This window comes from Alosa pseudoharengus, unplaced genomic scaffold (assembly GCF_046254945.1).
Source record: "Alosa pseudoharengus isolate Yale_2024_CS ecotype anadromous, Long Island Sound unplaced genomic scaffold, YU_APseudo_1.1 YU_APseudo_1.1_scf_23, whole genome shotgun sequence".
In the NCBI taxonomy this organism is placed as follows: Eukaryota; Metazoa; Chordata; class Actinopteri; order Clupeiformes; family Clupeidae; genus Alosa; species Alosa pseudoharengus.
Window position 1 is genome coordinate 19,530,907 of NW_027468685.1, and position 14,899 is coordinate 19,545,805.

At 42.2% G+C, this 14,899-nt stretch overlaps 1 protein-coding gene across 3 annotated transcripts in view; it reads right to left on the reverse strand.

Moving 5' to 3' along the window:
- Positions 1-2,729: 2,729 nt before the first annotated feature.
- The window catches only part of nfatc1 (nuclear factor of activated T cells 1), a 31,620-nt gene continuing 19,450 nt past the window's right edge, over positions 2,730-14,899 (reverse strand). Inside the window, exons 8-10 of one of the 3 annotated variants that reach the window (XM_076301937.1) lie at positions 13,369-13,501; positions 10,565-11,209; positions 2,730-4,706 (exon numbers count right to left, since the gene is read on the reverse strand). In XM_076301937.1, coding sequence (XP_076158052.1) covers positions 4,651-4,706; positions 10,565-11,209; positions 13,369-13,501 — 834 coding nt within the window. In that variant the 3' untranslated portion in view covers positions 2,730-4,650. Of the gene's footprint in view, positions 4,707-10,564; positions 11,210-13,368; positions 13,502-14,899 lie in introns of those variants that run through there. The other 2 variants (XM_076301938.1, XM_076301939.1) reach the window with 2 other exon arrangements.

Consider the following 14,899-nt stretch of genomic DNA (forward strand, 5'->3'; position numbering starts at 1 on the left):
AAACATATGTAGCTCAGTCTAAGAAAGACATGATCAGACTACAAATAAGAGCTATACATAAAACATGTGTTAGTCATGTCTGAGACATTACTTCCAGTCATAAGCCTTCTGTTTTTTTTGCACTACCAGTGCAAGTTACAAGAGGACGTTCAGTGACAACCACCACAACTGGTTCCCTCTCTCATGCTGTGCAATGCACCACTGCGTGGCCTGTGCCCTCCTGTATAGTTCAAGCAAGTGTTCCCTTTTACAACCTTTCATATGACATAAATGCTATTGGAGCTTGGAGCAAGTACTACTACTTATTTGATGGACCACAACTAAACCTGAAGCAAAATTACATACACAGACTAACACATAAATAGTCACACCATAAACACCAGTCCCAACAATTAAATAAGGAGTGATTGACAGGTCTAAGCACTGAACATGGTCATGCAGTCCTGTTGTACACTTGTGGACATTGTTGAGGGAATGTTGCAGGAATATGGTCAAGGACTGAAAGAAAGTGAAAGCATGCGTTAATACTAATTATAGCTTATTAAGGATGCTGCATGTAAGGTAGACATGGAGACCCGAGACTCTTTCACTTACAGTGATGTTCCTGTGGGTGTTTTCTTGAGGCAACTGCAAAGCTTCCCTTTGCTGTGGAGAGTAAGGAACGAGTAAAGGACGCCAGCCATCAGGATTAAACTGAGACAATATGAAATCATGATACATTGAGTGGCCTTAGTGATGTCCTGAACTAAAACTTTTGCTAGAAATGACGCAGGAACGTAACAACTCAGAAGGATGACTGAGATTCGGCGGACTGTTTGAAAAGCTTTCATCTTGATGGGGTGCATCTCATCTCTACCCGGACCTGACTTCTTCAGTGTACGAAGAATTTTAATGTTACATGTGACTATAGTGCAGAAACTGAACCCAAATATGGCAATCATTGTGTTTAAGATGGTGTTTGTAATAGAGTTGAGGTTGAATTGCTTGGTGCAAATCACCGTAAGGAAAAGCAAAAGACTCACTGCCCAGCTTACTGCACTGCAAACCTCCCTGAACCGATACGTTTTCAGCATTGGGTAATGCGTTGGCCACACCACAGCAATGTAGCGTTCCACACAGATGATGCACATGAACAGAGGGCCTCCAGTGATACTAAACCACATCATAATGTCTCTTGCCTGTCCCAAATACTGTGTGAGCAAAGTAGTCATGAATATGTCGAAAATGTGAAAGAAGCACTGAATCATGTTTAAGATGGAGACGTTGAGGTTGAGGATGTCGATAGGTACGTTGGACAGTATGATCCAAAGGTGGCGTATGACAATTGGCAGTCCCAGAACACTCGCAGTTATGTCAAAAATGCACATGAAGATTTGATGTCCAAGTGGATATGGGCATCGGAAATGTGTTGAATTTGCTGGATCACTTGAGTTCAGAAAGTAATCCATTTGCCATTGAAGCTGAATATCTCTCAAAAGAAATGAATCCCTGTTCACAAAATGAAATAATACAAACAAATAATGCAAACTAGAACATCAGATAACCTCAAGAGATCCTGGTTTGACTCGGTCCCATTAATCATAGTTGCCTGAATGATTTGAATGGAGCGAATTGATTTATGGTGCTGAAACATTTTGGTTTGGATTATTTTGCATGCTCTCTACATGGCACGCAACAGTGTGAGAAACAAAATCATTAAGATTGATGTATCTGTCTTGTGAATACAACTAAATATTATTTGATGGGTTTTAGGATAACTATGGAGAACGTTGATTTATCTTTGAAATGTTGGTAGTCATGCTCATAAGTTTACATACCCTGGCAGAATATGTGAAATATTGGCTAGTTTTTTGAAAATATGACTGATCACAAAGAAAACCTTTTATTTAGGGATAGTGGTCAGGTGAAGCCATTTATTATCACATAACTGTGTGTGCCCTTTTTAAATAATAATGACAATTGAAATGACTATTAAGGGTAAGTTTCCTCATCTATGGCATTGATTGTAGTTGTGTAGCCTACAGTATAAATAGTCAATGAGTTTCATAGCACTTATGGACCTCTGCACATTTGCAGGAAAAGGTAGTTGAACTGTATAAATCAGGAAAAGGATATACAAAGACATCCAAAGATTTGAAAATGCCAGTCAGAAGTGTTCAAAGTCTGATAAAGAAGTGGATAATTAGTGGTTGATACCAAGTCATGGGCAGGCAGACCAACAAAGATTTCAGCCTCGGGATGGAAAGAAAAAACCTCAAGCTTCTTCAGATGAAATACAGGCTTCACTGCAAGAAAGTGATGTGACTGCTTCAGTCAGGTTGCCAGAAACAAGCCAGTACTGTGCTAGTTCCGCAAAACAGTACCTAGACGAGCATCAAAACTTCCAGAACAAAGTCAGTTGGAGAGCAAAATTGAGACAGAGTCATAAAATGCTTCTCTAGAACCCAACCTTTGTTGCTAGGACAGGATTTATGCAGGCTTGATGAGAATTCCTTCGATTAACACTACCGTAATTTCCCAACTAGCCGCGGTTTATACATAGATTTTGCCAAATTTATTCAGCTATGAGGTTAATACATGGGAGCAGTTAATATGGTCTAAATATGGTTTTGTTTTTTTTAACTTGCATAAAACACTACCCTGCGGCTTATACACAATGCGGCTAATACACAGGACATTACTGTATACACAGATGGATGACGTTCAAAACACGGTACAAAATGTACACATTTCTCTTCATTAGAGTATATTGATTTTATTTGAATTAACATCATGATAAAATGTTGCTATTTTACAAGGCGTGAGAGGACAGATTCTTGTTTTTTACAATGTAAAGTGCAAACAGTCTTTTCAAAGATGTCCACCTGTGAAATCTTTGGCATCAGTTGTATAAGTCAGCTGCATTGTTTGGTAATGAAGAAAAACAAAACTGATATGGACATTTTTTTCTTGTTGATGACAACTACTGAAATCAATCTTAACTGAATATAATCTCTTGCAGTACTTTGAACTAACCAAACATGTATAGAGTGTTTGCAATCACAGAGAGCACTGATGTGACTTTATACATTCTTGGGTGCATTATTTGCAACAGCATAATTGCCAAAGACTATTTGCTGGTAAATAATAATTGAGTAATTGTATGTCTTTGAATTATCCACTTAAGAATAGTGTAGTACAAAATTGTGTAAAAATGACATAAAAAAGACATAAATGTCATACACATTACAAATATTCATATATTTGTAGCTTCATATATGGATTAAAAGATGTAGAAAAAATGCAGAAGTTTATATTAGCACAGCAGAGGACACAAATGGCCCTCTCCTTGAAAATATGCTCAGTCTCAGTCTTAGAAAAGAAAGAATTCGACTACAAATAAGAGCTAAAGCATGCGTTAGTCATGTCTGAGACATTACTTCCAGTCATAAGCCTTCTGATTTTTTTGCACTACCAGTGCAAGTCACAAGAGGACGCTCAGTGACAACCACCACAACTATGTCTTCCCTCTCTCATGTTATGCAGTGCACCATATTGTGTGGCCTGTGCCCTCCTGTATAGTTCAAGCAAGCGTTCCCTTTTAGATACATATTGCGATATACACACTTAAGAGTCACGATCAATGGTTCTGGTCCGAGGCCCAGAAGTTAAGGCACAATTGATGAAATGTTTAAAAAATTGTTTTGATGTTATTGGTAGAACATTTTCACTGAAAACCTTCAAATGTTTAAAAAGACACTTATGGATCTACAGATTTCTTCAATGTGTCTCAAACATGTGCTGTGAATGTATATCACACTTGACAATTCCAGTTACTTACTAAACATTTCTAACACTACTCTTACTAGTAGCCATGTCATTGCAATCTCAACATCTCCCAACATCATCCTCTGCTGGTACATAAGAAATTAGCAGGTCAAGGGCACCTGCAAATGGATCTCATAACACTTTGTCAGTTTCTTAATAAGAAAAAGATTAAATGAAATAATAAATTAATACCTCAAAAGAAGTTACATTTTAAGTAAATGTGAAATTTCCAGAAAAAGTAGAAAAGGGAAAAAAAATCCAGTTTATTCTTCAGCTGTGTATGAATAGCTAGAGGAAAAGAGTTCAAACATAAACATTAATGATGGAATGGCTAATATCACAAAGACACACTGAGATGATATCATCTCTAGCAAAAGCTTCTGCCAAAATATTGCTGAGATTATGGCCACAATATCATCAAGGTGAGTTGTTTCCACAAGTCAATTATATCTTGTTTCTCCCGCCTGAATGGATGCTCTAATGGGCATCTTTTAAAAGCACTTCAGCTTTTTTCAGAAATAAAATATTTTTTTTGGATAATTGATCATACATTCAGCCATAAAAAACATTTAGGATTGAGAATAATTTAAATTCTGCGATGACAGAAAAGATAGAAAAGAAAGAAATAAAAGTCAGTTCTTGGTCCAGTTGTCCTTTTAGGCAATAATTTCCAGTATTGCTTAATTTTTCTTGTATAGGAGGTCTGAATTTGGTTGTAAAGGGCTCCATTTGGACTTGTTTGTGCTTGGGTAGCAATGCAGGGCAGGTTGATGAGTATGGAATTTTCTTTCAAGTTCATCTGGGTCCATGTTAGCCCCTGTGTCCCTTGATGCCTCTCCAACACTATGCATGGCTGTGGACAGTGATACTCGATAGATCATTCCGAATGATTTCATTGACTGTGGATGAAACACAGATAACAACATATTTGTAAGTCCAGAGTGTGCTGACATTTGATACTGGCATATAATTTAAACTTTAATCAATCAACAACAACAACACATATTTAAATATAAATAGTCAAATTGAAGAACTGCTCTCTCGTCAATAAACCATAATCTCAGCAATATACTGTAGTGCATTTTATGAGCATTAAACCTGTTAAACCATTAAACCTGTGCATCATTTCAACATTCGTTCAACAATTTGTCCATCCATCTTCCCTTGTAGCCAAATGAGGAGTGTGAACTGATGTCCACTTGTTTTTCAGACACTAATCGTCTATATCTACCCCCACACTCCTCCTTCTCACTCTCTCCTTCCCTTCTGCTTCTTCCTGCCCTCTGCCACTGCTCGGGTTCTCACACACTGCTGCGGTGACCGCATGCGTCCCTATCTGCTGTGTTCTTTGGCTTGCCTTGGAGAGGAAATGACCCAAGGAGTGGATCGAGAAGCCCGAGCGGGAACCCAGTGCTACACAAACAGTCCTCCTCCACACATGGCGCCGGACAAGCACTGGAGATGGGGCAAAGGCTCTGCATACACTGTAGCGACAGGGTGTACCGTTAGCGGTGGGGGGCATTAGTGCATTTCAGTTCCACACTTGTTTGATAAAAGAAAGATGGATAAGCGGCTAAGAGATGTTAAGTCGATGTTAAGCAATGTTAAGTCTCCTCATAAAGTAAGTAATTTCACAGTCATTTGTCTGTAGACATTAAAGATAGCCTAGTGCTGAAACATGTCGATCTGCTTGACAGGTTTCATTAAAGCAAGTTAGAAGATATACGGTTGAGGGGTGATTTGTTCATTTAACTTTAAACATGTTTTGAAGTAAAACAAGTGTCTTTCAGAGGCCTTGACAGATAAACCTGGGCACTGCCCTATTTGCCAGTGGAATTCAATTAGACGTAAAATCACTGATACACTGTTCCTCGAACCTAGTAGTGCAACTACTGTTGTACATTATCAGGCTCCTCGACTCCATATCCATGTCAAAACAGAGCATTCCTCTGCTCTTAAAGCAACGGGTAAGCGGGTCACATTCTTAAACGTTGATGTCAATTACTGACAGGATGCTCAGTATTGTGAGACATTTGCCCCCGTCTTCCACAACTCCAGATGAACAGGAATTCTGCGTAGGTGAACTGCTGATTGAAGGATGAAGCTTCACCAATCTCTTCCTTAGTGACTCATAATAAAAATAGGACATGCAGTGCCATACCATGCATCAGGATATTCTCAGGCAATCGACCACAAATGTTATCCGATCAGGTTTCATGGCATAAAACATTGGCATTGCTATGACCACTGCGACTGAATTTAAATCAATATGTTCCCCAGAACTTAAAGGAGTGCTTTTCCTATTCAAGTCTTTATGGAAACCCATGTCTGGTCAACATCTTTCTGGTCAACATTATTTCAACATTATTATCAAGGCCAATTCCTAGTTCCACCACTCAAACCAATTAAATTTCCTGGTGACCTAACAGCATCAGGGCTTCACAAAAAAGACGTGGCAAATGCTCTGGGAACTAAAACGAAAGGGCTGGGTGACCTTGAAGCACCGATGGCCTTTGGATCATCTGACCACCAGAAGATGTAAAAACAGGAGCTGGTCTCTTTCGACTCGGCCCCTGGCTGGAACCTTCGTCTCGGCGCTCCCGCAGCGGAATTCCCTCTGAGTGAACTGTATCCCAGGGAGAAAAAGTAACACGTGGTGGCGTGGGTGGGATGGGGTGGGGTGGGGAAGGGGAATTAGAAAAGCAGGAATTCCCTTCCAGTGGGCCGCTGAAACAATAGCCACCCGGATTTTTTTTTTTTTTCGTTGGCCGTCATGATCTTGGCCGCACCCTTGGTGACCTCCGCCTGACACTGCCTCTAACCAGCCACTTTGCAAAATGTGTGTGTGTGTGTGTCTGTGTGTGTGTGTGTGATCAGCTCGAGCTTTCAGTGAAAATGAGATGCAAATTCACAGTGCATTAAGGTCCAGAGAAAACCACTGTACCAGCGTGGTTCAAATGAGAGGTAGGGATTATCTCCTTTAACCTTCAGCCCTGTGTAGGTGAGGTAGCCTCTCTTAGTCAACCCACTAACTGCCCCATAGAATCATACACAGGATATATTTTGGAAGGAAGATGTGGTAGTTGAGTCTTTCAATTGGCCAAGTTCAGCTAATCACTTTGGTGATTAAATATCATGATGTGGTGTTATAGGAGACACTACTTAGGCCTTTTGGAGCATCACATTCCATTTGTTATGCTAAACAGATGATCTACTGTTAAACTGTCTTGTTCAGCCATCAGCATATGTGCCACAAATCACTGTCATAGAACAATAATCTTCTCTCGACACTGAAGAGCACAATGTGAGTGTGTATGAGTGCTTGCATGTGTCTGCTGGATTGATCTTGGGTGCTGTCTTTATTACCAACTGTCTCCACTGCTGTCTGATCAGTGATCTCAAAAACAGCCCAACTGCACTTGGCGTTTCAGCGACACACAGTACAGATCCTCGGCCAGCTTTCTCGTTCCATTTATAATTGTAAAAAGTCCTGACACCAGGGATGACGGCAGATCCCAAACCAGCTGAATGAGAGCAGAGAGCCACTGGGCTTCCTGTTCGGGCAACCATCTGTTGATATGTGTTGCCATGGGAAACATTTTATGCCACTGCAACATTTCATATTAGAGTTCTAATTAGAAAGCTTTGTATTTTTGTAAGCACATAGGGTCACAATTAATGTTACTCACGGTTAAAGAGACAGAACCCAATATATTCCCCTTTCTCTAGCATGTTAGTTTGACCTGCATGGTATTTGTATCTGGACTTGGTGATGGCGCTTAATGGCAAGCAAGTATTAGTTATCAGTTAGGCCAGAGTCCATGAAAATTTCGCAAGTGTATGCAAAAATGCCCAAAGAGGGGAGTTGCTAAGCGACTGCTTCTCTAGTAGAGAAACAAATACATGGTACACAAACACCAATCACTGCAGTTGTTTATTTTGTCCAGCGCATTTATTTCAGTTGGAAGTTCTATTCTAGCCACTGTCTCGAGTGGAGCGGGGCACCAAACATTAATCTGCTCAATATGTCTGAAATTTCCTCTTGAATAATAGCTATTAAATAGTTCATCAATTATCAGTGGATACAGTGTATGTGTTTTGAATTATGGTGCAAATGTGAGCAAAATTCCAGCAGTCCCTGCAGCCATGAACCCTAGAACCCCCGGCAGCCTGACGTCAAGCATTCCACCATATGCAGATCTACAGAGTGGACCAACAGCGTTGAGGTGGCAGCGGCAGCAGCAGCAGCAGCAGCAGCACTTTGTGTTGGAAAAGCGGGCGCCTCCCAGCCGGATGTGGATGTGAAGTAATCCAGGAATGCGTTTTCCGGCGCAGGGCTGGTGTAAGCAACAGGTGTTTGTGTCCGATAGCGGCCGAGCGGACGGACTCGTCTGATCTCGGCACACAGGAAGCAGTGGCGAGATGAGGAACTTCTAAACAATCACCCGCGGAGTGCTGTTAACCTCGTTAGGCACTCCACTGTGACTATGGTCTCACGGGCGCTAATTGTTGTTGCCGTCAAGGTCACGCCGCACCCCTTTGGTGCCAAAGAAATGGCTAAATTAATTGAGCAGAAACGTATACAGAACTTAAGAAGAGACAATGACTGTCTGTCATTTGACAACTTGTGCCTAGGCACAGAATGGATTCCTTACAATTCAGTGAATTCACCCATAAATGGATCCATACACCAGTTTTGGTCAAACTCTTGTTGTGACTTCTCTGAATGATTGCTGTCAAACAGCTACAAAAACACAAACTATGATGAACCAGACAAACGTCAGCAAAGGTATTGGCAGGGTAAATGCACCCTTAATTTGTCTCGAACTGAGTTGTTTGATGCATGTCTGCACAAAGGAATGAAAACAGTCCAAATTATTTTTGAATGAGTCGCAGATGTTTAAAAGAAAGTGAAAGATAAACAGTATATTTAAGAAACAAATACTCTAGACACTTCATGTGGTTAACATGAATGAGTGCTCTGAAAATACTCCTAGACTGCAGCAAATCCAATCAACAGTAAACTAAAGCTGCATAAACAAAGGCATCATTCAAGAAAGTCACCGCTACTAATGTTACATTGAAGTCGATATCTGAGCTTTGGGGCCACCTTATTGCATCTGTGATAAAAATCTCTGGACCTTCACAGTCTCTCTCTCTCTCTATAGCTCTCATTTGACATGTGCTGATCAAGCAAGTCTACTGCAGTTAATCTCTTTCATTTGTTCCAGACCAGTCACCTTTGGGACTGTTACATGCTGTATAATAATAAATGTGTACGCCACACTGCACAAAAATGCACACCGCCCTACATCCACTGTAACCATTTTAAGGATGTATTAAAAAGTAGAAGATGGAGAATGAAACCCAAGAACATGCTTGAAGAAGTCAGTTAGAAAATAGTGAAGACTGATTACATTGTGTAACTACTCTATTCCTTTTATTCTGATTACATTGTGTAACTACTCTATTCCTTGCTTTCTCTCTCTGATTGAAAATTATGCCAACATACTTTTGCACTTTATTAGACAGCTTTCAATGAAAGTATTTATTAGACAGCTTTCAATGAAAGTATTTATTAGACAGCTTTCAATGAAAGTATTTATTAGACAGCTTTCAATGAAAGTAAGACACCTGGAAGATGAATATACTATATACCAGAAAGTAACTTTGTCAGCACCATCTATAAAAGCGATGGCCATCACTCTGCCCTTTCCTGAGAGCAGTTTGCCCATAAACACCAAAGGTTTTGTGGAGAGACACCTAATATTTTTGCGACCAAAAACCAAAGTCGTTTTTTTCCACCAATACATGCATTGGTTGTAAGCTTTTTCCCCCTGCTCAAAATAAAGCTATCTCCACTGCAATGTGCAAGAATAATCTCTGGAACTGTTCACTGCGGACCCTTCACAAAATGAAGGAAAGAAAGAAAGAAAGGCAGAGAGGAAGGGGGTTTAGAGGAAAAGCGACTGTTAGATCATGCCTTGAACAGTGCGTAAACTGAGAACGTAATCCCTGTGTATCTGCCCCCTGCTCACCGCAGGCTTTTACTGCTCTGGCTCCCACTCTACTGGATCCCCACTCTGGCCCTTTACTCTCCTCTGGGGCCGCGGCCAAAACCACGCCGCCCGGTCCATATATGCTTTATGGTAGCGTCCCCCCACCCCCATCTCTCCATTGCACAGCTAGCTCCTGGAGCAGACCTCGACTCGGAGGCCCTCGGCCAGGATTCGTAAGCATTTCCATCAGGAGGGATGTTTGGGAGTCTCTCGAAGGGCATTCTGAGAGAACGGTGGACATAGATCTTCAGATGTATGGGGAGTAGGGGGTCCTGGTGGAGAGTAATTGGGGAAGGGAGGGGGCGTATTAAGGGGCTGGCGATTCCAAAATAATTCTCTGTTTGGTCCCCTGAGTGATTAGATTGGTATCATACAGAATGGGATGACAATGACTCATAATTCCACCAGAGCTTCTGGGCACTGTAGTTACGAAATGACTTCGGTTTCTAAACAATGAGCAGATAGAGAAGGCTTCGACAAGGGGGATGTGAAAAGCAAAGGAATACTTGCTGGTAAATGGCTGTTGAGCTACAGAAGGACAGTGCAAGTTATACATATGGACAGTGTGCATCATACATGTAAGCATTGTACTAGTTGCTGGTTGAGCAGCTGATAGGTTATTGGTGCCATATAATCTTCAGAGCCCTCTTCTAGCGATGACGTCTAATGCATGTTATGGAGTTCGAGGTTCCACTCACCATCATCCAGGTACATCTGGTCGAGCTCCTGAGGCTCCTGCTTGATGCTGACGGCCAGTGTGGAGGGGCTCCCCTGTTGGGGCAGGAAGGTGGACAGGCTTCTCCTGGGCGACCCCTTGGGTGGCTGTGGAGAGACAGAGGCAGGCACCTCGTGTGCGGGGGCGTGGGACGGGGACAGGCTGCTGAAGGGGCGATCCGGCGTCGAGGCAATGACATCGGGGGAGAGGTGTGGCGCGGAGACCACCCGCGGGTGGAAGAGAGCGGACTGCTGGTAGCAGGCGGCGGCCGTCGCCTGGATGGCCGACACTTGTGCGGCGGAGGCCGTGGCCGGCGGAGGTGTGGGTCCTGCGGGCGGCTGGGGGGAGCCCAGCAGCAGCCCTTTGGGGAAGTGCGTGGGCGACAGGTCGTGGAGCTTGGGGCTGCCACTGAGGGACGAGCTGGAGACGGGGGAGGACAACGAGGACGGCTTTCCTCCGAGACGCTGGGGGCCGGCAACGCCAAATGGCCTCGGGTCAACAGGCATCGCGGCGGTCAGCACCTGCGGGGAGTAGTAAGGCTTCGAATGCAAAGGGAAGCCAGGTGCATGCTGGGTACACAGCTGAGGGAGCTCATAGTCATCATGCGGCTCTGTTTTTATAGTTGGAACTACAAAAGAAAGAAAAGAACAATATCTCTGTAGAGTCGGATGAAGGGATAAAAGATAAAAGAAAAACTAGTCTGACGCACCATGTTTTGGACATATATGGTAAACCTTCAATTCTAGTGCAGAGCGGGTCAAGTTGAGTCACAGACACAGACTCCTACAAAAGAGCCCTGTTCAAACCAAACATCACATTCTACTCTAGTAATTAGGAATCTAAGCAATACTAATGAATATGCCCATGTTTAGAGATGACCGGCCTCAGTGAGCATGTGCAGAGACATGGGCGGGTGGCTTGGATACCGGTGGCCAAACAAACAGCCGCTCATCAATGGGCCTGTGTGTCCGGAGCAGTGAGTCGCCCGCGCCCAATTGAAAACATTTGATTTGAAAAAAGAAAATGGATGAATCACCACAAGGCTTCTAGTTGCTTCCAAAAATGAAAAAAGCCTATTTCCCTTGGATCTTTTCTTACATCTGTATACAGATACATGTGTCAAATGCTGAATATGTGGCCAAATCAGAAGCTATTTGGATTGTGTATGAATACTCAGTCGTTTTGGAGAATGTTTGAGTCAAAGTTTTAAGTTTACTGGCAAAGACTTCCAATCCGGCTTAAAAGCATCTCTCACATGGCCTTATCTATAATATTTACATCTCGGCGAGAGAGAGAGAGAGAGAGAGAGAGAAAAGCAACACTCCACGTTTCCTTAGTTTAGATCAAAGCTGTTTTTGCTTCCCTTTCATGAACCACCGACCAAACCACATCCACACGCAGAGGGACACAAGCTTCCAGTTCTATGAAATATCGTGTCAACACCACCTGAGAATGAGAGAACTCACAGTCACCCTAACTGGCTGGTGAAAAATAGAAACCAGACGCTTATTAATAGTGGCAGCAGGCGGAAAAGAGGAAGTTGAGCGGGACCCACGTAGAGACACGCTAACTAGCGGGCGGCTACGAAAGCTTTTATCAGCAGTAACAGCGGCGCAGGGGTGAGCGTTTGTGTTGTTCGATTTTTGACAGCTATGAATAATAGATCGGTTGCATGAGATTAATTAGCACAGGCTAACTATGAACCTTTTCATTGACCATAGCACAACACTGGCAATGAGTATAAGTACAAAATAAACTCCCTGAAGTAGGGACTGGCTGATATCAACTACACCCTCAAAGAAAAAAAGACAAAGTCAGAGCCTTCAGTGTATTACTTTACTGTGCCAATATGAAGGGTTTTGTACAATCAAACCACAATAACTGTACTCAAACAATCTGGTATAACATTTAGTGACATAATTCAGCACTGTTTGTTCTGGACATTAGCTCAGTTGCGGTTCTGTATTCCATCAATTTCCATTTATTAATCCATTCATTAAATAAATGCTGTAGCTAAATACTATCAAAAAGGGTTTAATGATAGTGCTTAATGTTGCTGAATGTTTGTTGAAGGACTGTTAGACTGTAAAGCCTTACAAACCCAGAAACCCTAATGTAAAGCGTAACGGTAGGCCAGAAATCTTATAGAAAATACACATCTCTCCTACTAGACTTCCCAAGTTTCCTTCCTCTTCCTTGAGGCACACACAAGGGGACACCATTAGGGAGTTCAACCCAGAGCCACAGTAGGCTCTAAGACGAGCCTATGAACCTCTCCACTGTGTCTGAAGCCTCAACCCTGAGGCCGCTAGGCGCTGGCCTTCCAACTTTGGCTATGGTGTTATTTCATCTGGCAATCCAATTCACATTCCCATATTAGAGCCCCACCCAAGCAATGGCCTATTAATGCTCCTATAGCCACTCTACCAGGTATGGAAAAGACCAAGTTTAATGGTGGTGCTTTTATAACAATGGAAACATTCTCCACTTTTTATTTTGTTCTTTTCTTAAAAACTCAAGTTCAGAATAGCGCTTAATGGAGATATTCTTAAAAAATCTCAAAACACCAAATAAATTGTGTAATGGGAAGCATGGAACAACAAAAGTAAATGATTTACCAAATAAAATCATGGGTAATAATGTGTGGAACAACAATTCACCCATTACTCAAGTGACTAATGGGTTTCAATGTGTGAATAATCATTTAAAAACACAATCTAGAAATGAGGCAAATGGACACCTGACAGAAGTGCTAGTTTGAAGCTACTAGAAGAGGTTCATGTTTACCTTTGGGTGGCAGATAGGTGAAGCGCTGGCACTGACTCCTCCTGCGTTTGCCGTTGCACACATAGAAGCTCACAGACACCGGGCTGGCAATATTCTGGTTCCTATAAGTAGGTACTTCTACCAACAAGCTTGTCTGCAACACAAACAAGTAAGCAACATTTTTTACTGTGTGTAGATCATAAACAGACATTTTTCAGTTTTAATATTTTCCCATACTTGATATCTAATTGTTGGGATTACATGACGAAATACAAAATACACCATCTATGAACCAAATATTAACTGGAACCAATTAAAATCCAGACCTTTCATGTTGTGTCAGCCATTGTTTAAATAATTGGAGCCATGTGAGTCATTCAGTAACTTGCTGAAATTTTTGTGTCGCGGATTTGTAAATATTTGTAAAGTTCCCACAGTTAAAATCCAAACCACCGATTACAATGTTGTACTGGATAAATCAGTTAGGCTACCCGGGGCTTTTAAAACTTTTTATTATGTGTATTTTATCTCCCTTTTTATTCCTGCACTGTATCTTGTCTGGTCAAATATGCACCCCGACCGAGAGGATGAGTCGTGCTTCACACGGCAGATGCTGCTGGCGTTTCCTGCACCGCCGCGTTCCCTGGCTCCAAGAGCGTCTCCTCGCCATCCAGACAGTTTGTTTCTCCAGCTCCTCACCCAGCTGTCTAACAGCCTTTCCCACACCGGACCAGACAGGCCTGAACTTCCCTAGCAAATGTCACAGCTGCGCTGCGCAGGCCAAGTAAGTTGAACCATCTTTAAACTTAAAAAGCTAAAACCAAAAAAAGAATCAAAAACCCAGTGAGATGGGATTGATACAAGAGCTGCAGAAGCTGGCCATGAGAAGTGAAGTCCGCTATCTGGAGGACATTACGGATGAGCGATGGACGCATGATGAGATATTGAGTGAGGCCTGACTGAGCCAGATCAGAAGTGTTGTCGGGTCATTCTAACTCTCCGAGGTGAAAACACTGATCTATGATCTGTCAGAGGTAGTCAGGAGAGATCCTCTGTCGGTGCTTTGCAAAGTTGGAGGGAGTTCCAGATGAAGAAAGATGTATTATGTGATACTAAGTAAAGGTGAACAGAGCCAGATATAACTGCTCTGCTGGTCAGAATAGATACCTCTTAATGGTCATCCAGTTAAGCTGGGTCAAGGCAAAAGTTTCTGTTTAAATGAGGCCCTGGAGGAGCTTGCGGTCATATAAATTACTATAGGGGATAGATACAGGATGGACATAGTCCATTAAACATGTTTTATGATTCAAGGACTATTTTCAAACCTGAACCCTTATACTTCAAGCTACATGGACACCCAGTGAACTCCAAAATGCCTTTTCTAGCGAGTCTATCTTTTCCTTGTCCAACATTTCTGTTAGAGAATGGCAGGTCATTCCACTAGCCATGAAAACATTTCACACATTAGGACACTTTAGTGAATAGGTATAATCCAAACAGCATTGAAATGTAGGGAGAAAACCTCACTTGAACCCTGGGGGAAGGCATTAAG